General features: G+C 38.2%; 1 protein-coding gene across 1 annotated transcript in view; it reads right to left on the bottom strand.

Moving 5' to 3' along the window:
- Positions 1-19610, bottom strand: part of LOC139718271 (nicotinamidase-like) — a 51813-nt gene extending 32203 nt beyond the window's left edge. Inside the window, exon 1 of the mRNA XM_071629753.1 lies at positions 19464-19610. Within this exon, the coding sequence (XP_071485854.1) occupies positions 19464-19564 (101 nt within the window). The 5' untranslated portion in view covers positions 19565-19610. The remainder of the gene's footprint in view (positions 1-19463) is intronic.
- Between the last annotated feature and the right edge of the window lie 2949 nt (positions 19611-22559).

The raw sequence follows: 22559 nt of genomic DNA on the forward strand, positions 1-22559 counted from the left end.
ATTCGCGCTACTCGCGCGCTCGCTACTCATCAATGATCCGAATCCCCGATACGCGTGCGTGTACGTAGTGCAGCGTCCGAGTATATACTTGGGCACACAATCTGCGCCCTGGGCTTGAGATGAAATTTTATGAAGCATAGCTGTGACTTGTGAGAGCTAAAACATCAAATGCAAGTCCCCGCACCGTACGTAAATTTTCATTTAAACGCAAGGAAGTTCATTGCTAAAAGGAAGCGTGATTCCGTAGGCAAATATCGAACGCAACCTTCACTAATCAAATGGAATAGAAAGTGCTACATATTACTAGCAGACAAAGCGAAGCCATCGGCAATAGGAGGGTTTGGGGCCAAGCACTGTTTTGACCTGAAAATTACACTTAACTGATTTTCTAGGTTACAGAAATGAATTCTGACATGATTCAGCTCCTCAGCAGTGCAGTTTCGAACCAAATTCGGCATTAAGTATGAAGGTAGAATTGCTGCCCGATGCTTACAAAAATCGCGAATTTACCATTTCGCGCTACTCGTTCGCTACAACTCCCGATATCGATCCGAAAATCCCCGATACGCATAAAGTATTATGTGTTATAGCGTGTGGTATAGTGCACATAATCTAAGCACCGAGCTTGGGAAATTTCAGTAGTTGCGAGAGGTAAAGCATCAACAAATGCAAGTTCCCGCCCGAGAGCGAGCCGTACGCAAATTTGCATTTTATTGCAAGCAAGTTCATTGCTATTTATAAGCGGACGCACGATTTCGTAGGGAAAATATCGAAGGCAACCTTGACTAATCCAATGCCAATTTGCGTTTGTTTCTAATTCAACGCAAAGTTTCAGGCAAAACTGTATTACTTTATTTGCAGTTGCAAGTCAAATCTCTCACAGGGCCAGCGAGCCCTGTCAGTCCTGACAACTTTTTAGGCACGACGGACATCCACTCGTTGGTATCTATTCCAGAATGCGTTCGGAATACTTAGTACCTTTTATCTCAGTGGCATGCACTCGAGAATGCGCGCATTCTATACCCATTCCGGCCGTCGCCTGGGAATGCTCAGCTTAACAGGGCCTAGAAATACATAGTAAGCCGGGCATTCCGGAATGAAACTGAGAATGCATCAACAATGAGGGTGACTTTGTCTAATCTCTCTATTGTCTGTTAAAACCTAACGGTAACACTACCAACAGGATTAATTTGCCAGGGTTCACAGCCTTTGTCTTCTAGAATGCATTCGATCAGCCCCACGCTTTCACCAATGAGGTGCATTTTGTATACGTACGTACATGCCGCTACTAGCTCACCATTTTGCTTCCTTCGCGAGCTCTCAACGATCGAACATGTGGCTCTGGCTGGCCTGGTACATATTGCGAAGGTACCAAGGTAGTCTTTATCCAGGCATGCTAGATTTCGAATTTTCTATCAAAGGACATTTAATTCAGTTTTCGCCTAGAAGGGATAAATCAATCCTTTTGCATGGCTACATGACCATTTGTGATATCAGGGAGGTGAGGTCTGTTCGCTATATGCTTTTTTTTAGGCGAAAAGAAAGACAAAACAGTATCATATGACGTTTACAGGAACTCAAAAGGGGCTTTTACTCAAGACTAGTGCTAGAGACATGTCCCTGGCTCACTCCCACTCCCAGGCCAGACTGTCTAATTGATATCTACACGTGGTTTACAACACGGGTGGGGTGTGAAGGAATGCATACGCGCATTCCTTTGCTGGCAGGCAACACTAACTTATTGATTGATCCACTCTGCTTTCATGGAAATTTCCACAAGCTTGGCCTGGCTGGGGCATAGGTATCATTCCCATTTATTCTGCCAGCACATGTTCCTTGTTTTGTTTTAGTTTTAGTTTAGTTTTGTTTTTGTTTTTGTATTGTACCGAACTTCTTCTTTGTCGGGTGGGCTAGGGAGAGGAAAGATCAAAGTGAGCTGAGAGGGAATGAGACAGGGAGAGGGGAATCAAAAGGAGGAATCGTCCGCTAAGCATGTTGTCTCCTATACTTTTGCACAGTTCCATTATATTGTCATCAAACGCCGATCATGCGAAATTAACCGGATTTTGATCAAATAGAATTGAACTGATATGAATAATAATATGAAAATCAGTGCTGTTGCTACAATACAAACGCATTCTACGTCACTACGAATGATTACAAGTTACTGATCTTATACTGCAGGACCTATAATGTATTACAAAGCGTTTTTAAAGCGACAGGGCTGTGTATGAAATTACAGACCAGCGTGGCTAAGAGCTACCCTCACAACCATGAAGCACACGGGCAAATTACAGATAGGAAAATTATTCGACATGTATTCTAGCATGTTCCGGAGCTGCATGTTATTGCTATTTACTTTCGAACGTAAAAGCAAACATGTGACATTTATTTTATCATCGTACGGAGTTGAATATTATCGTTATTCATTTCTGAACGTTAAAGCAAACATTCGACATATGTTTTAGCATCTTCCGGAGCCGAATGTTATTGCTATTTACTTTCGAACATAAAAGCAAACATCAAACATCTTAATATCATCGTACGGAGTTGAATATTATCGTTATTAATTTCCGAAAGTTAAAGGAAACATTCCACATTTATTTTAGCATCTTCCGGGGCCGAATGTTATTGCTATTTACTTTCGAACATAAAAGCAAACATCCGGCATTTATTTTACCATCGTAAGGAGTTGAATATCATTATTATTCATTTCCCAACGTCAAAGCAAACGTGCGATATTCATTTTAGCATCTTACACAGCCGAATGATATCCTTATTCATTTCCCAATGCAAAATCAAATACTCGACATTAATTTTAGCACCGTACGGAGCTGAATCTTACCGTTCTTCTTTTCCTAAAGTATAAGAAAACATCTGACATTTATTTTAGTATCATACAAAGTCGAATATTACCGTTATTCATTTCCGAACGTTAAAGGAAACATTCGACATTTATTTTAGCATCTGCCGGGGCCGAATGTTATTGCTATTTACTTTCGAACATAACAGCAAACATCCGGCATCTACTTTAGCCGAATGTTATCTTCATTCATTTCCGAACGCAAAATCAAATATCTGACATAAATTTTAGCACCTTACGAAGCTAAATCTTACTGTATTCATTTCCAAAAGTATAAGCAAACACCCGACATTAATTTTAGTATCATACAAAGCCGGATATTATACCGTTATTAATTTCTCGAAAATAAAAACAAATATCCGACATTTATTTTAGCATACGGAGTCGATTGTTAGCGCTGTTCATTTCCAAAAGTATAAAGGCAAACATCCGACTTTTCTTGGTGGCCCGATCGGTCCACCAAAATCTTCATAAAAATATATGAAATTTTGGTGCCCGACGTGCGTTTTTTGATGGCCCCGGGCCACCGCTAGTGTCGAGACCTGACGGTATACCTGGTAGGTACCTCTTAGCAACGGGGTTGGCGTCTCAATCTGGCAAGAAAAAATACGAATGTATCGAACTGCGGTACGAAACGCAACTTTAGGCGACGAGTATTATGTCGTAAAAAACAAACTAACCAACATACAGAAAAATCGAACAAAAACAAAATCTCTGTGTTATAGAAATCCGTTTCCAGAGACACTTTTACTCATTTTTTTTTTTTTTTTTTATTTCACACTGAAACTGAAATACAACGTGTATAATATGGCGCGACTTTTCTTTCTCACAACGCAACAGGGCGGCGTGTCGTTCTTTTGAAGGTCAAAGACAATCGTAGAGGTGCACGAGGCCGCTATCATTCTTCGTGAATGAATGGTTTCAGTAATGCGTCTGCATTCTCGGATGCATTCTGGACGCCTTGAATAGAGGATTTTATAATCCCCATTCTCGGAATACGACGGAATGCCTCTATTCAGAAGGCTGAGGGGAGTAACAATAGGGCATTCTCAGTGCAGGCAGAATGCGTGGACCGGGAATGAAGTAGAGAATGCCTGCATGCCGGACGCATTCTGGATTACCAGCGACTGGATGTCCGTCGCCACAGCATATAGGCCTACAATTCATCACATTTTATTTTGCTTTCTGCAGAATGTGCGTCATCATGCGTCCCGAGGCGTCCCTCTCTGAATGGCGACTGCTGTTTTTTAATGAATAGAAAACGCTAAACTGTACTGGCAAACAAAGAAGAGAAGATTAATCATTATCTTATAATGTCTTAATGAAGTGTAAAGTTACTCTAAATACTACGGATTTGGAAGTAAAACGTGATTCGTTTTCTTCTCTTAAATGCGTTCTTTGAGACCTTCAGCAAATTGTGATAGTCCCTTACGTGCTACTAAGTAGGTTATAGCTCGTTATTCCGAAGGTTCGTTATTCCCGAATTTCATTTTCGGACTAACGAATCTCCGGAATAACGCCACAAAATGTTCGGATTAACGAACCTCTATAAGGTATAGGGAATTTGCGTGTTTCGGATCAACGAACCTTCGGAATAACGAACCTTCAGAATAGCGAACCTTCTGAATTTTGAATTGATTTGATTTGATTTATTTCATTCTCATTTTCATTTTCATTTTTTTCTTTCATTCCACAAAACATAACACAAGGTAAATCTCAAATTCAATCATAAGCATATACACATTGCAAAATATAACGATCAATGGTAATCAACAAACTTACAAAGATATGCACACATACTGGAATTACAAAGTTATGTTTGAAGGATTAAAAAAATGAGAACTGGGGGGTCCACTAAAAAGCATTGCTTGTAGATTGTGGACCACTCTAAAAAATCTTCAAAAATACTTATTATAATTACAAGTATATACATGTACATAATACATAATACAGAAAAAAAAAGACAAAATGAAACAAAGAACAGAGACACAACAACATGACATGACTAAACTGAGGGGGATACGATTGAAAGGAATATGGCAAAAAAAAAAACAAATTTAAGGGAAGAAGGAAAAGAAAGAGATAAAGAGAGTGCCTATACACGCTGGACAGAGACACGGAAAAGGGGATTGTGGAAGTATTTCGGACAGCTGGTGACTGCACGCAGCTGTGGAAAAGTTAAGGATATAAACTGCCGAATTTCTTTACTTTATAATGCCATTCTTTACTTTATAATGAATAACGAACTGCACCCACTAAGAACAGTTGTATTTAGTGGCAAGTATAGATACGAGGCCGATTGTAGTCATCATCATGAAGCATACTAATGTAGTATTTAATCTTCCAGCGCGCGTTGGTGCGTTGTTTGTAATTCTTGGTAAAACCACATTGTTTTCAAAGAGAGAACATTATCTTGCTGATATAGATCTGCTCTATATAGCTGTCACATTCATGACAGCAGTTTTAAATTCTGTATAAACCTATGTCATTAAACTTTTCGTCTAAATTTCGTCTTTATATACCCACTGATTAAATACGAAAAGATTTTAAAAAGTGGTGTTCATCAAAGAAGGGGGTCTGGACATTCACATGTTGGCATCAGTGACTGTTCATTCATCACGATTTATTTTTCTCTGTCCATTCACGAATCAACAGTATCATCATTCATCTAGTATTAAGACAAAAAGGTAATGTATATAGATAGGGAACATAACTGCATCACCAATAAAATGTTATTATCGATGTGTATCACAACATACCTTGGTACCTGCTCACACTCGTGTTCATTCATTTGTTTTTGTTTTCATAAAATTCATTCTTTCCTATCTTGGTGGTACCTTATAAGCAGCCGTTGAGTTTGCAATTCCCTCGTCGACTGAACGTCGACGGACTCTTCGATGATTTTCAGCGTCGATTATAACTTACCTGAACACCCACAGACACGCACGACAACTTTCAAAGTCCCTTGACGGTATAAACTTGGAGAGGTGCTCACATGGACTGTTATCTCGGTGTCGTATAACAACATGCCGAAACACACAAATTCCCTATGCCTAGAGGTTCGTTAATCCGAAAATGAAAAAGGGTCTGTTAATCCGAACATTTTGTGGCGTTATTCCAAAGGTTCGTTATTTCGAAGGTTCGTTAATTCGAAAATTAAATAGGGTTCGCTATTCCAATGGCTTCTTTATCCGAAAATGAAATAGGGTTCGTTATTCGGAAGGATCGTTAATCCGAAATTAAATACGGTTCGTTATTCCGGAGGTTCGTTCATCCGAAATGAAAGAGGGTCCAGAACGAACCTTTGGAATAACGAGCCTTATTTTATTTTTGGATTAACGAACCTTCGGAATAACGAGCCTTTTTTCATTTTTGGAATAACGAACCTTCGGACTATTTAAAGATCCTTCGGAATGACGAACCTTCGGAATAATGAACTGTAACCCTGCCTTACGGGGGACGGGGAATGCTTTCATCTTCTCAAGAGACCTCTTTGTGTGAGAGAATGCAAAACTTTCTAAGGATGTTTTCAATTATTGTTTACTAGAAAACATAGACATGTGTTGTTTTCAGGCTTTTTCATTTTTCAATTTATTGGATTTTAAACATCATTTTCCGAAGTACGTGAATCCATTTTCTTTTCCTCTGTCATGACTGAAATCAGGAAGTCTGCGATAACAATAATTATCGCTAAATGCCTGCTAAATGTTTGGACGTGCCAGTGTGCGAAACACATGGTTTTACTTTCAAGTTCAAAGGAAGGCTCTATGTGCTTCTGGCTTCTTTGAGGTTTGTATACTGCAAGTTCGGATCCATGGATCGAATGCGCCGTAGTAGCTGTGCTTAATAACGGTAAACAGTTTACGTTCGATACGAAGAAATATTTTTGAATCCAGTGATTAGCAAATCCCTTTTTATATTTCAGTGAAGATTTGAAATGCCTGATTTAATACGCTATACAGACAACTGTTCGATATTTCTGTTATGGACCAAAAAGAAAGGCTATAGAACCATGGTGTGTAGCGTAGAATCATGAGATCACGAGCTAGTTCTTCCATCGATTTAACTTCCAGGCTATTTACACGTTGTTTACAACCAGAATTCAAGTGCGCGCATTCTTTCGTGTGGCCAGCACCTGGGGTCTGGTGCATGCTTCTTTGGAAATTTCCCACAACGGGGGCCGGGGGGGGGGGGGGGGGGGGGGGGGGTGGTGTCGACCGCATACAATCCGTTCGTGTTTTTCCCCTTATTTTTTCCCCTTTGCTGGTAATGAACATTTAGTTTTAACTTAACGAAGGTGAGGTGTATGTATTTTTTCCATCATTCATGGGAAGAGAAGAAGAGTGAAAGAGGGAGAAATGAAATCAGACGGAGGACACGTAGCTCAACAAGCTGTCTTTTACACCAGCATCAGTAATTATCATTACCATCACTCAGATCATTTGGCCCTTTTCGTATCAAAATTAAGGAACACGACCACCATCATCACTCGAGATAACACATAAGCAAACTAATCACAAAGTAACAACAACCTCTCAGACAACAACACAAACACTATACAAAATATCACACAGCACACCGAAGAGGCTGGGAGCGAACTTCCTTCGAAATACTACACTACAGCAAATTGGAGAAATCGCCGTTACGAAAATGCATGTGCAGTAACCAGAGACACCTGAAAGAATTTTTACATACCGGTACTTCGAAACAAAGGGAACGAATAAAGTGACATTAAACGAAAGAAATCGTACCAAACGAGGTATGAGAAACAGCGGAAATAAAACAACGAGTAAAGGCCCTCGCCGAAGTTTGCAGCACCGAACACCACGCGAAAATTATACAAAGTCAACACGTGGCAACTCGCTATGACGAGATCTTTGAGACAGACATATTTTGTTCTTTGTAATCTTTATCAGTAGGCAATAAACAATACAAAACAGAAAATGAATTCGTTGGGACCGGAGAAATTAGTTTGTTATATCGGGTATTATTTTGTTACATCAGGATCTCCAATGCCTACATCGAGTTTCCACGGTACACTGGAATCAAAGTTCGAACGCTTTTTCACATGCACAAAATACATGCAAGAACAATTATCGCAGGAGCAAATGTGTCATCATCCAGTTCATTCTCAAAATTGTTGTTTTTGTTTTTTCAGTCACAAATTATCTTAAATTGTTGTGAAAATTGTCCCGAAACGGGAGAGTGCCATAGAACTTCTTTAGAGTTCTGTGGAGAGTGCCCGTCACCTTCTTCTGAGGGAATTGCTAGTAAGCCCGACCAGACGCAGTGCAATATTCTTTGCAGCGACAGGGCTGGGTAGTTAGTGAATGAGTTGCCTCCTAATCCGTCTTTTGTTCGCACGAGGCGTGGCGTGGACATTCTGTTTTGAAATCGACAAGCCTTAATTGTCTTTGATCAAAGTTACTCTGTACAATGTACTTGAAAGTCTGTGGTGTAGGGGTCATTGAGACACCTTCCTTGCAAGACACAGTGCGATGCGTGAAAAAAAAAAAGAAGCTTAGTGCTTGTTCATTAATTTTCTATGCCACCACGCCAATGTGCTGAATACGCATTGTATCACGATGTGCACCATCTTGTTGATGAACCCTATGAATTTGTTTAATCAAATCGTTGCTGACCGTAAAAGAGAGGAGATTATAAGTCACGAACTGCCAGCCGCATGACAGAAATGTACCAAGCAAGCAAACAAGCAAGCACCAGTGAATGCCGTTTACAAACGCAAAAACTTGAACTGTTGATAGCAAAATCGACTGAAATCGTGTTTAGACTAAGTAAGAAGCTAAAGGGCCTACTCGTACATTAATATTGCAGAGATCAGTTGCATGATTTCTAACAGAAAGAAAACTCGCCTTTTAAAATGCAAGGTAAATCTCGCTCCACATCACAATAAGGCAGCGAGTAAGTTCAGATTGTCTTTATTCACTTACTGTTGTCAAATCACTACCCTGATTCAATTTTGGCTAGTCCGCAAAAAAAAAATGACTAAACAAACATTACGACATATTAGTATGCCTTAGTAATAGTATCGTCCAGCTTGTGTACCAGCAGCACGATTATAAAGATTCTCGAGTACTACGTGTTTATGTACTGAGCTACTGTACGCGATGTATACATGTTTGCGGATTTACAGATCAGCAGTTGCGATCTTAACAAATTTAATTTGTGAGGGAGACAAAGTGAAGAAACTCGCATCTGAACCTTCACCCCTCTGAATAATATCTTTCTTTCAATGCAAACTTTTTTTGGGGTATATTCAGTTATTGTTTACTATAAAACATAGTCATGTGTTATTTTTCAGGCTTTTTAATGTTATTTATTGGATTCTAAACATCTTAACTATTCGAGTTTCTTTTCCCCTGACTGATATCTGAAAGTCTGCCATAACGATGTTCGCTAAACAGTTTACGTTCCATACGAAGAAATCATGTCTTTTTAAACGAGGGAAAAAACAAACAAAAACAAGACAAAAAACAAAAACGAACGAATGTTGACAGCCAAATAACTTCACAGTTCGTAGGTGAAGTTCCTTCAAACTTTCCAAAGTAATACGTAGTTGTGAGCGTGAAATTGCCAGGATTTTGCTGTCTAACCGGTTAGTGGCTGCATCACATACTCGTAGTGAATTTGTGAATATTTGTGAATATTTCTGTGAGTAATCAATCCCTTCCTATACAATTTTTTAGTTCAGTAAACATTTGAAATACTCAAGTAAGTACACGATAATAAACTGTTCGATATTTCTACTAATGGTCAAAAGAAAGGCTATAATTAGAATCATGTTCTTTGCGATGACAACTCATGAGCTATAGTTCTTCGATCGATATTTCCAGGCTATTTACACGCGGTTTATTCCCCAGTGCGCGCATTCTTTCGTCTGGCACCTTGGGTCTGGCACCTGGTTTTGTGGAAATTTTCCACAAGAGGGGAGAGGGGTGGGGTGTCAAGTTTCTCGTAATGCCAGAGAGTGCATACACAATCTCTTTGCTTCAGTTACTGTTGTGTTTTTTTCCCTTTGCTGGTAATGAACGTCTAGATTTAACTTTACGAAGGTTGCTAGCACGTGGTTCTTTTTGTTGTGAGGTGTATGTATTTTTTTTTTTCATCATTCATGGGCCGGAAGGGAAAGAAGTATGTTCAGCAAGCTGTCTTTTACACTCGCATTAGTAATAACTTATCATCACCATCACTCAGATCACTCAGCCTTTTTCTATAAACATTCAGAAACATGACCAACATCATCATCAATCAAAGATTACTGTAGTATTCCTCCCGTCTATATTTCTTTTCTGAATTATCCTCCACTGCTCGCTTTAATGATTAACAAAAGATCGTAACTGTTCGTTACTTTGAAAGTTTGCAATTTCCGAAGTCTCGTTATTCGAAAAAAAAAAATAAAAGCAACAACAAAATTGTGTTGCTGTTTTGAAGATTCGTCAATTCAAAAACGAAGGAAGGTTTGGTTTTCTAAATGCTGCTAATCCGAAAACAAAACAAATTTTTGACCACGTTATTCGTTTTCAGATTAACGAACCGTATTTCCCATTTTCAGATTAACGAACCTTCGGAATGTCACAAAATGTTCGGATTAACAAACCCTAGTACACTTTCAGATTACTATAGTAACAAACATGGAATTTGCGTTTTTCGGATACTGAAGAACGAACCATCGGAATATAAGTACACCTAGTATCATCATACCTGACTCTTTTTGGAATAATAACCACCACGCAAAGAAATTAACAATGTCAAACTGAGAAACTGATTTCATGCCTCAAAATTTTCCCTGATGCCGTCTATATATTTCTTTTCTGAATTACCCTTCCCCCTCCACTGCTCGACTGAAAAACAAACAAACAAAACAAAACATAAAGTTACAGTTCGTTACTTAAAGTTCGTTACGAAGGCTAAGATTCGGAGGAACGAACCAATGGAATAAGTACATGACTCTATCCAGAATACAAACATCACGCAAAAAAAATTAACGATATCAAACTGAGAATTTCACTTTCTTGTATTTCTTGCCTCAAGAATTTCACTCCCTTCTATATTCATTTTCTGAATTACCCCCCCCCCCCATCCCCTAATCGACAGAAAAAAAAACAAAAACATAAGTTACAGTCATTCCGAAGGCTCGTAAATCCCAAATTGACGAAGGGGGAAAAAACAAGTTTCGTTTTTTGAAGAATCGTCGACTCGAAAACGAAACGGGGGTCGATATTCTCAACGTTGTTAAACTCAAAAGATAAATGAATAAATAAACAAATAGGTAGATAGATAGATAGATAAATAAATAAATAAATACATTTTCGTGCCGGATTAAGAGTTTTCAGACTAAGGCACCTTCGGAATAATCCACACACTGTTAGTTAGTTAAAAGTTGATGCCTATTCAGGTGGTCACAACTTACGTTTGAAATGAGAAAGTGCATGGGAGCATTTGCAGACATTTAAAACATCCGACATTAACGTTTTAGCACTATAAAGAGCCGAAAGTTACCGTTATTCATTTTCGATTGTAAGAGCAATCATGCAACATTTACTAGTATTTTAGCACCTTACGGAGACGAATGTTACCGTTAATCATTTTCAAATGTAAAAGCAAACTACCGACATTCATTTTAGCATCTTAGGGAGCTGAATGTTATCCTTATTCATTTCCGAACGTGAAAGCAAACATCCGCTATCTATTTTAGCATCTTACTGAGCCGATTGATACCGTTAATCATTTCCAAATGTAAAAGCTACAATCTCTTATTATTTTAGCATCGTACGGAGCAGAATATTACTGGTATTCATTTCCAAATTTAAAAGCAAACACCCGACATTTATTTCATTATCATACGGAGCCGAATGCTGCTGTCCACTTCCGAAAGTGAAATGAATCATCTGACAATATTATTTTAGCATCGTACGGAGCCGAATAGTAGGGCCTACTGTTGTTAATTTTCAACGTCAATGCAGATATCAGACATTTACTTTCCCATCAAACGCAGCTGAATGTTACTGTTATTCATTTCGAAATGTAAAAGCAAATATCCAACATTTATTTTAGCATCGTATGGAGCAGAATGTTACTTCTATTCACTTCCGAACGTAAAATCAATCATCTGACATTTATATCAGCATCTTCCGGAGCCGAATGTCATTAATATTTACTTTCGAAAGTAAAAGCAAACATCCGACATTCATTTGATCATAGTACGGAATTGAATATTATTGTTATTCATTTCCGAACGTCAAAGGGATCATTCGACATTTATTTTAGCATCTTCCGGAGCTGAATGTTATTGATATTTACTTTCGAACATTAAAGCAAACATCCGGCATTGATTTCACCATCACACGGAGATGAATATTATTGGTATTCATTTCCAAACGTCAAAGGGATCATTCAACATTTACTTTAGCATCTTACAGAGCTAAATGTTATCGCTAATTTACTTTCGAACGTTAAAGTAAACATCCGGCATTTATAGCATCTTCCGGAGCTGAATGTTATTGCTATTTACTTTCAAACATAAAAGCAAACATCAGACAGTTATTTTATCATCGTATACGGAGTTGAATATGATTGTTATTCATTTCCGAACGTCAAAGCAAACATCAAACATCAATTTTAATGAATCAATGTTACTGTTATTCATTTCGAAATTTAAAAAGCAGACATCCGACAATATTCTAGCATCGTATGGAGCAGAATATTACTGCTATTCGCTTCCGAACGTAAAAGCAATCATGTGATAGTTATTTTAGCATCTTCTGGAGCCGAATGTTGCTATTTACTTTCGAAAGTAAAAGCAAACATGCGGCGTTTATTTTATCATCGTACGGAGTTGAATATTATTGTTAATCATTTCCGAAAGTCAAAGCAAACATTCGACATTTATTTCAGCATCTTCCGGAGCCAAATGTTATCCTTATGCATTTCCGATCGCAAAATCAAATATCTGACATCAATTTTAGCACCGTATGGAGCTGAATCTTACCGTTATTCATTTCCAAAAATATAAACAAACATCCGACGTTTTAGTATCATACGAATATTACCATTATTCATTTCCAAAATTAAAATGAAACATCTGACATTAATTTTAGCATCTTGCGGAGCCAATTGTTGCCGCTGTTCATTTCCAAAAGTAACGACAAACATCTGACTTTTTCCTACGGGAGAAATAGGACGACTTCGTAATACACTGTATTTAGTTCTTGAGTCACTTGACAGATAAAAAAAGATCTAACCTCATGCATTCAAAATTTTACATGTATGGAGCTGCCTAATTAAGGCATACATTCGCGTATGAGTGTAGACCTACATGTGTTTTCATAAACCCTCTTCGATCGCTACTTTCAAAGTGTTCCCCGTTCAGTGAGATCACACCCCATAATTACGTTTTCTTTTCACCATCTTATAGCCAAACGAAACGCAAATCAACTCATAACCAATGTTGAGACAAAGGAAAGCGTCGGGACACGTCGTTCATCGTCGGGCTATCACAAGCATCATTTGTAATCAGGAGAGGTGCGTCTGGACACGTCGCTCGCTATTCAATTTAAGCACTGGCCGTGACCATTCAGAAATCTCGCTATATCTCAAGCGCCATGTCCCGAAACGTCGGCACTATCAAAACGAACGCTTGCGTGAGCGGAGGTCACGCAACATAGAAATAATCAACAGCTTCTTTTGAGGGTGTCGGCAAGTGTCAGCAAGCGTCGGCAAGCGTCGCGGTATCATCAAAATGATGGCGCGTAGTGCTTTGACCGACGCTTAGCGACGGAGTAAAAACATACTGCGACGCACTTCATTGTTCTCGCAATATGTCCCCGTCGCTGAGTGTCGCTCTCCGTCGCTCGCAGTCCCTACTTTACCAGGTGCGCCTTATTAGTATTTACATGTATAGCATAAAGTATTGGGTTTAAATTGAAAAGCTTGGTTTCTATGCCCACAGAGAATGTATCCATTCACAAGAACAGTACATTAGTAGATTAGACACTTGTGGACAGTGTTTTTCATCATTCTTTCTTCTTTTTTTTTTTTGCATCATCTGAAAGTAATTCAATGCTACAACAGGATTAGCCTTGAACTGTTGAAATTCCTGTATCCTATTCCTAGATAATTCCTCACCATTTTTTCTGAATGCATGTACAATGTACACTGATTTAGACAATAATGTAATACATGTACAAAATGGTACAATGCGCTTGAGTGTGCGTGCACAGTGTGTGTGTGTGTGTGGGGGGGGGGGGGTGTCCTTTTGTTGAATCAGTCTGTACCTTGGATCCCTGACAATCTTACATACAAACAAAGAGACAAAGGCCTTATAGCTCAGATACCAATATCATTTGAGACCTGGGCAAGATACAAACAATGTGGTTATCTGTCAAGACGTGCAACTTCCACTGACTACAGGTCTGTATTTGACAGAGAGTGGTTTTGATTTAGCTAACAAGGGAATAACAAAATTACATAGATATTTGCTTAAATTCTCAAACCACAGCTTGGACAAATGCTACTAAGTTTGCTCCCTTCCAAGTGTGCATAGTCTATGGTGAAAAAAAAAATGACTACGTAGATGTAGTATTTAAAATTTGTAGTCTCACTAAAATGTACATGTATGGTTGACAGTGATAACAAGTATTTCAACAGAGATAAGTAGAAAATGAACACACATCCAGGACAGTTATATTCTGGTTCTACACTTTGTAATACCATTTGACAATATAGCAACATGTTTGGTTATCTATACATGAATTCATATTTTGCTCTTTACAAGAAGGCACATCATTCAACAGTGACTGGCAAAATGAAACTAGAACTGGAATGGGTTTACTCATGATTTGTAGTGAAAGAAGAAAAACAGTATCAAGTTTCAGCACTGTATTTATGCTGTCATGATTATGCTGTAATAGTACTTGGGCATACAGCCAATATAATGTGTGGTCCCAACAGGGTATTGTTGTTGAAATTTATGTCAAGAATTATGCATGATATACATGTAGGGAGCCTACAGTTTTATACATTATGCTGTCATAAAACATCCAACAGTCACATCCGTACACCAGATTGCTGAAAATACTGTTTTGTCCTTTTCATGAAATTTTCATGCCACGAATATATCGTGCTTTACAGTATATGTACAGTTTTCTTCAGTACAAAAACTATAAAGACTTCTCTAAATATACGTATCCTTGCAGTGATATTATTATCATGTTTAACATGAGTCAAGAACAATTGACACATTTTTATACATGTACACTGCAGAGACTAACATCCAAACATTTTGACTTTTTATGGACAGTTTAATATTTTGGTATAGGGATGGTGTCGTTTTGGTTCAGGTATTTACAAGACTGTTTTGTAAGATAGTGAAAAACCACTTATGAACTATGAAAAAGCTTACAATTCTAACAGGAATTCAAAGTGTATTTGATGAAAATCAATTCTGAAATGGCTGAGATATATATTTTTTTTTTAAGTGGCCCAGGGTCATTTTTGGATATGAAATCTCAGCCATTTCCAAACTAATTTTCCTCACATAAACTTTGAATTCCTCCTAGAATTGTACACTTTTTCATATTCTATAACAGGTTTATTTGATGGAATTTGGTTTTGAAATGGCTGTGATACCAAATCCTCTTAGAATTGTACACTTTTTCATATCTTATAAGTGGTTTATTTGATGAAAACTGGTTTTGAAATGGCTGCGATATCCAAACACAAGTGGTCCTAACAAAAGTTGGGCCCCAACATTTATTGGGAGCACTTCATTTTTGGATATAATCTCTGCCATTTAAAAACTGAATTTCATTAAATTAATTTTGATTTCCCTCAAGAATTATTGCTCTTTCACATGTCATATATGTAGTTTCTCATTATCTCACACAAAAAAATGAAAATCTGAAGCCCCATTTCAACCCGAACTATAACATTTGTGCCGAGAAGTGCTGAGAATCCATTGTACCTGGCAGCATCATTCTAGCCTAGGGTATTTACAATTCATCATTTCATGAACACTACTAGTATTTGTTCTACTTTACCTGTTTTTAATGTACATTGAGATTCAGTATCTCTATTTTTCTGGACTGAATGTGGTGATAATATACTGTCCATCAAGAAATGTAGAGCTAGGTCTCAACATCTTCATGTCAGCCAACCTCTGAAAAAAAAATGAATATTTTTAGAACTTCAAAATTAAAAAGAGTTAGTGTAGCTTCATTAAACTTGTTACAGCATGAGGATAAGGTGCCGCTAATGTAGTCCTCAACACAGGAAACAGCAAGAGCAGAGATGCTTGCCTGATGCTTGCAGGAAATGCTACGGATCTCAAGCAATCCCTGTGTTTCACTAGAAGTACAAACTGCCTTGAACAAATCTAAATTGTCCTATGAAACTTGAATCTTTAAACTTCTCATTTTATTTTTCATTGACCTGTTTGGTCTCTCCTTTGCAAAGATTAATGCTGTCTTGTCTTTCTCTATCTTCTTGTTTTTCTAGATCTGTAGGCAGACACTACATCTAAAATGGCTCTATGACATTTGCTCAGACTGCAACAAATGCTCCCATGAAATATCTACACACTATTAGCCAAACATAAATTCTATCCACAAACATGTCCCTAACCCTAATCCTCACATCAAACTACATGTAAACCTAAAACCTTAGTACACAACCCTAACCCCAACCCTAAGACCTTGGAGAAAATAAGACCTGAGCCATTGACGCAGGAGCAAGTATTGTGTCACCTCCAAAATACAGTGTAGTATTTTTATTTTTACTTTTTTTAATTTTGTTTAGTTGACAAATGGTGAAATATATGTATTGCTAATTGTATTCAGGCATCATATTATTTTACCTTCAAATCAGTCAGGCTAGTTAAATTCTACAAGAAACAGTTTTCATGGATACAGGGCTAGAAAATTTGGTCCAGGTAACTAATTGCAACTTTCAGTTCAAGGGTAACTCGAAGCGTGTACATACACCACTCATAAACAGATATCACAACTACAAAATTTAATTTTGTATTTTCCTTTTCAGAAATTCCTTCCTCTTTTACTATGTGGACACTCTGTCATAATTTGATGCAATCATGAAACTTAGATTGGTATCACTGGCCCCTGTATGCAATACTGCTCAGTCATCAACAAAATCAACAACTTACATGGTCTGCTGAAATTGCACACCTGCCTGATTTCTCATATTTACACACATATGTTATGTACACATGAATGTCTGAGACAGGACAAACAAGGGGAAGAAACATTTTTTTTTTCCACCACATTTTGCCTCTGTCATTATTGCAAAAGTGCTAAAAAAAAAGAGACAGTACAATGTAGGTTGTAATAAGCATTTAAGTGGTCAGTAAATTCTCTGTCTTGCAGCTCTTCAATCCTGAAATGAAAACTTGAGTTTTAAACAGTATCATTTCTGTGGACACGATAATTTTATTAATAGAAGTGTATAATGTCGCTGGGGTGACAAGACCTTTTATCTCAAATTTTGGTGAAAATGACTTTTTTTGAATAATGGTCAGATAGTCAGTTAAAGTGATGTCTAAATCTTAGTTGTCTTACCTAAAAAATGAAGCCACAACAGCATGTCAAAGGAAAGGTTATCCCATTTGATGGGTAGTGCTTTGGCTGTCATGTTTTTTGGCTCTCCTAAACATTTAACATTTTGTAGATACGAGGTCTTGTCGCCCTACCTAGCGACGATAACATTGAACTTATGCGTACATTACATGATCGTTCAAACATTATAGATCTACATACAATATGATACTGTATGACAAAAAAGGTTGCACATTAAACCTTTTACATCATACACATGATATATCTTGCCAGAGATAGTATATTGGCATGTGTTTTTAAAGCAAAAACAGATAAACAAAACATTTTTGCAAGCCTTGAGGTCTCCTTAGAGGTTCAGATTTTAAAGGGAAGATAAACCCCAAGAGCAATGTGGATTGAGTGAAAGCAGCAACATGAGTAGAACACATCAGTGAAAGTTTGAAGAAAATCGGACAATCGATGCAAAAGTTATGAATTTTTAAAGTTTTGATGTTGGAACCGCTGGATGAGGAGACTACTAGAGGTTATGACGTATGAGTGGACAACAATACCAAGAAAATATAAAGAAAATACTACAAAAATCCATTTTCATGAAAATTACAAATTCCATCAAACTTGATATTGACATATGTTAAGGGTAGCAATTATTCCCCCTGCTTTCTGAAAGTGGTTGGTCCATTGCTCTTTCATAATTCTAGAAAAGTGAATTTTTGTTGAATTTCCTTTATATTTTCTTTGTATTGTTGTCCACTCATACGTCATATCCTCTAGTAGTCTCCTCATCCAGCGGTTCCAACACCAAAACTTTAAAAATTCATAACTTTTGTATCGATTGTCCGATTTTCCTCAAACTTTCACTGATGTGTTCTACTAATGTTGCTGCTTTCACTCAATCCACATTGCTCTTTGGGTTTACCCTCCCTTTAATGTTTTGACATTACCGGTATTGATTTTACCCATGTCACTGGAATGTGGAATTTATTACAAGAATAGACTCAGAAGAAATTCTTATCGAATAAGTCCTAGAACTCCTACATGGGGCCCATTTCTCCAGCCCATTACAGGACTAGAGTACAAGGAAGAAGATAAACGCTAGCATGACATCTAGACCTCTAGTTAGTTGTAGAAGTCGACATTTTCTGTAGGCCTAGAGTGAGTGCAATGATAGTGATACAGATAGCAGGACCTCGACCTCCTGGATGGGGAAATGTAGCACATTAGCAGGACCCCCTACGCCCATGACATAAAGATTGAGGAGATGTAGGGCCTAACTGTGTGTTGAACATAATATATATATGATTGATATAGCGAGCATTGAGCCATTTGAAAGAGCTAAGTTGGTCAGACTCATTTGTCTCAGAGCCAGTGTCAGAGTAGACAGAAAGATCCATCTGTCCGGAGGAGTCTTATTTTTGTTTACATTATCACTTCCAGAGGGGATTCAATTCCGTGAAGCCAGACACAGTCTCCGCGGAACATATATCCCCGACGACCAGATACAGACCGATCTTTCGGTCAAGAAGTGTCAGAGCAGACCTGTGTTTTACATTCCACTTACAACATTCCAGCAAATCTATAGGGAATATTATTCTATCTACCCGATTCTTATCTTATTTCTATTTTACCACATAAAAACTACATAAGTGCACTGTCTGTAGAACACTCTGTATAGACTATGGTGTTAGTATAGTGTTACACCCCATGGACCATGGTGTAGAAGAACTGAACTTGAAGCCTAACTCATTTTTACAACATTGTCTGCGGAGGAAGCTAAACTTAACGCAATTGATGGAAGATCCTAAAATTGAAAAAGGAGTATTTACTATGGGCCAGTATTGGCAACAGGCCCAGGCCAGGGTACAGACACCGGACACCTCCCCTGCCCTGGCTCTGACCGTAGCAACGCAACGCGAGCCTGCTGCCATGGCTGGCGTAGCTGGCCGACGACACACATTATTGTCATTGCACATCAGCTGACACTAACAAACCCGGTTCAGTTTATGTTTCCTTACCCGTTTACATCATAACGGCTCATGCACTCTGCTTCTTTCGTCCTGTTTCCACTGAAAGATGCATCCCCCTGGAGCTCACTAAAGTAGTTTACGTCTGACATTTTCAGTTCATTTGATTTCAGAATTCTTTTCTGGATATAGTTTGACATGCACTCAGCTCAGTGACCGACCAGTTGTGTATACGACGATTGCAGCACTGCGCATCGCATACATGCATCATTGCATCAAAGACCTTGTAGTGTACGACTGCATACAAAAGCAAGGCAGGCGATGATGCGAGCGATGATGCGCTGTCCAAGAGCTGTGCGAGCTGAAAATGTACGCACGCCATGCCGTTGTAAACATTACCCCACCCCCGGAACTCAATTACGAGTTCTCGGAAGGAAAAGAGGAAAATTGAATAGAATGTGGGCTTCTCAATGCACTTGTTGCTTGCATCTTTGAGAGAAGATTTCATACAATATAGTTACAGTCTGAGACAGACAGAGCAACATGAAGAACTCAGATATCTGGGACCCATTTCATGAAAGTTGTCAGCCCTGACAATGTCAGTCTCTGACAATCACCATGGTAACAGTCAGTGACCAGAGCTTCTCAGCCAATCAAATCCAAAGATTCTGCTGAGTCAGAGACTGACCAACTTGTCAGCGCTGACTAAATTGATGAAACACCCCCAGTAGACTGTCTTCATTCACTATTGTAAATTGTTTGGTGTGTGTGTGTGTGTGGTTTTTTTTTTCTCAAACTTCTCAAACTCTCCCCTCTAACTCTGTCCCTTTTATAGGCCGACTCCTCTCTTCGAACTATAGGCAGTGAAACAATTATTTAATGACGTTTGTGATCATCAATATTCCTGTACAAAATAACGTAGACCCACTGCATTGGGACGTTTGGAAAAGTTAACAGACAAAACAAAACAAAATCTAAAATTCATTTTGATTATATCCACTCCCTATGGCGTCTCTCACTTGCACATTAGGCATATTTATAAAGGCCCATTGTTTTTTGGTCTTCTCTTTATACTTGCTTTCCTCTTATTTTTGTATGTATATTTACTCATTTATTTTACTCAAGGCTCGTACATTTTTGTTTCCCGAGGCTGCCATCAAAATCAAGCAACACTCTTACTGCTTGTGCCGCCTCCCGTGTTTTTCAAGTAAAGTGATTAGGCATGGTTGCATGACTGTACTGAAAACCCGACATTATAGGCCTACTATGTATGACATGTGATTATAATAGTGGGTTATTGTTTATTTACATTGTGATATGTATTGTACATTGTACTCTCTGAAAAATTCGAGTGAAAATATTCACTCTTGAAGGAGTGAATAACAGAAAAGAGTGATTAGAGTGAAAATGGGGATTCACTCCTTCAAGAGTGAACATTTTCACTCGATTTTTTAGAGAGTAGGCCCTGGTGACTAGTGCATGTTATATTCTTTAAGTACCATGTTGATCTGCATAATTTTGCTTGTGTTTGAAAAATACAGAAATAAGACAATAGACCAAACCAAACCAAACCAAAGCAAAACAAAACAGACATGAATATTCTATTCTAGGGCCTCGGCGAGAAGAAAAAATAGGTCAGGGAAAACACTTCTTTTTTCACCACTGTACATCATTCAATGGGCTACTTTTGAGCCAAAATGAAGACAGACTGTTTGTAATCGCTTTCAGTGATTGCTTTGTTTTGTTTTGTGCTTAGAGATTGCATAACTTTAAAATTCAAACTTTATTTTCTGCATTTTCATCACGCTTTGGCACAGCTCTAATTTCGAACTCGTCATACCGAATTCAAATCTAAGCAATTAATCTAGGCACAATATGAAATTAGCGAAAAATGGAGAGATATTTCAGAGAGGGAGAGAGAAAAAAAAAAACACTCAGTGAAAGTTCGATGAACTGAAGACAATTCCTTCAATTTTCTTTTTGTTGCCATATGCTGCCCTCTCTCGTTGGGATACCTACAACAATTCGTGGTACGGTGCCGTATGATAGGCCTATATATTTTGGACACAATCGAACAAAATGTATTTAAATGAGGGATTTCCCAAGTGGTCACTTTTTTAATGTAAATTTAATTACGCATTCCCTTGACCCACTGCTGAGATGACCAATTGCTTAGATGGCCAATTGCCGAGATGACCAAAAGACTCCCCTCCTGCTAGAGGCATGGCTTTGTGGTTTCTTGATGTTTTGACACTGACAGCAAGTTCTCAATATCCACCAATTTTTCTCTGCAAAAAGCAAGAAAGCAAGAAAGCAAAGAAACAAACAAACAAAGAACTAATCAGGTTTCATGAAGTCTTTATTTGTGTCTTAATCTGTGCATGTTGTATGTATATATGCGTGCCTATATGCATGTCTTAGTTAACATCCATTCAAATTAATTTGTCTTCCCAGAAGTTCGCACGCCATATAGTCATTATAAACTATACCAAGGAGGTATGAGAGTTCTCTCATACCTCCTTGGCTAGACTAGTACCAGCCTGACTTGTAGGTTGTCCGTATAGGGCTGCGGAACCGGGGGCTGCAGCCCCCCACCCCCTTCCCAATTTTTAGTGGGGGGTTCTTTAAAAAAAGATGAAGGTTCTGTCCTTAAATTCTTCCCGTCTGGGGAAGGGATTTACCATGGAAATTTCACCCCCCCCCCCCCTTGAAAATGAATAAATGAAATTTAAAAAAATCGGCGGCCATGCACGTAAGCTGACGGCATTGCTGTTCTAACTATATAGAAAGTGGAGTAAAATCCATGTTCCAGTTAACTTATCTGAAAGGAAAATTTTGTTGCTGTTCTTATTTCACCAAGCAAATCGAACGGGTTTATCAAAGTTGGGTATAATAAAGAAAATGAAAGACAAAACCACTTGTTCGTGTCTAATGAGGGTTGCAATCACGTTAGGGATATAATCTTTATCTCTACGGTTGCGATCAAAGTCCAAAGATGGGTTTTCAGCTTATAGGTGATGATTGTTAGAAAATGCCAGTGCCAAATATACCTGTAATTTGATCCTTATTAAAATATGTGATATCGATATTTCATGAAAACACGTTAAACTGTCAAATAAAAAACCTATGTATTTCTATTTGTCAGAT

This window comes from Diadema antillarum, unplaced genomic scaffold (assembly GCF_040938485.1).
Source record: "Diadema antillarum isolate AM-2024a unplaced genomic scaffold, OU_Dant_1.0 scf00000092, whole genome shotgun sequence".
Classification (NCBI taxonomy): Eukaryota; Metazoa; Echinodermata; class Echinoidea; order Diadematoida; family Diadematidae; genus Diadema; species Diadema antillarum.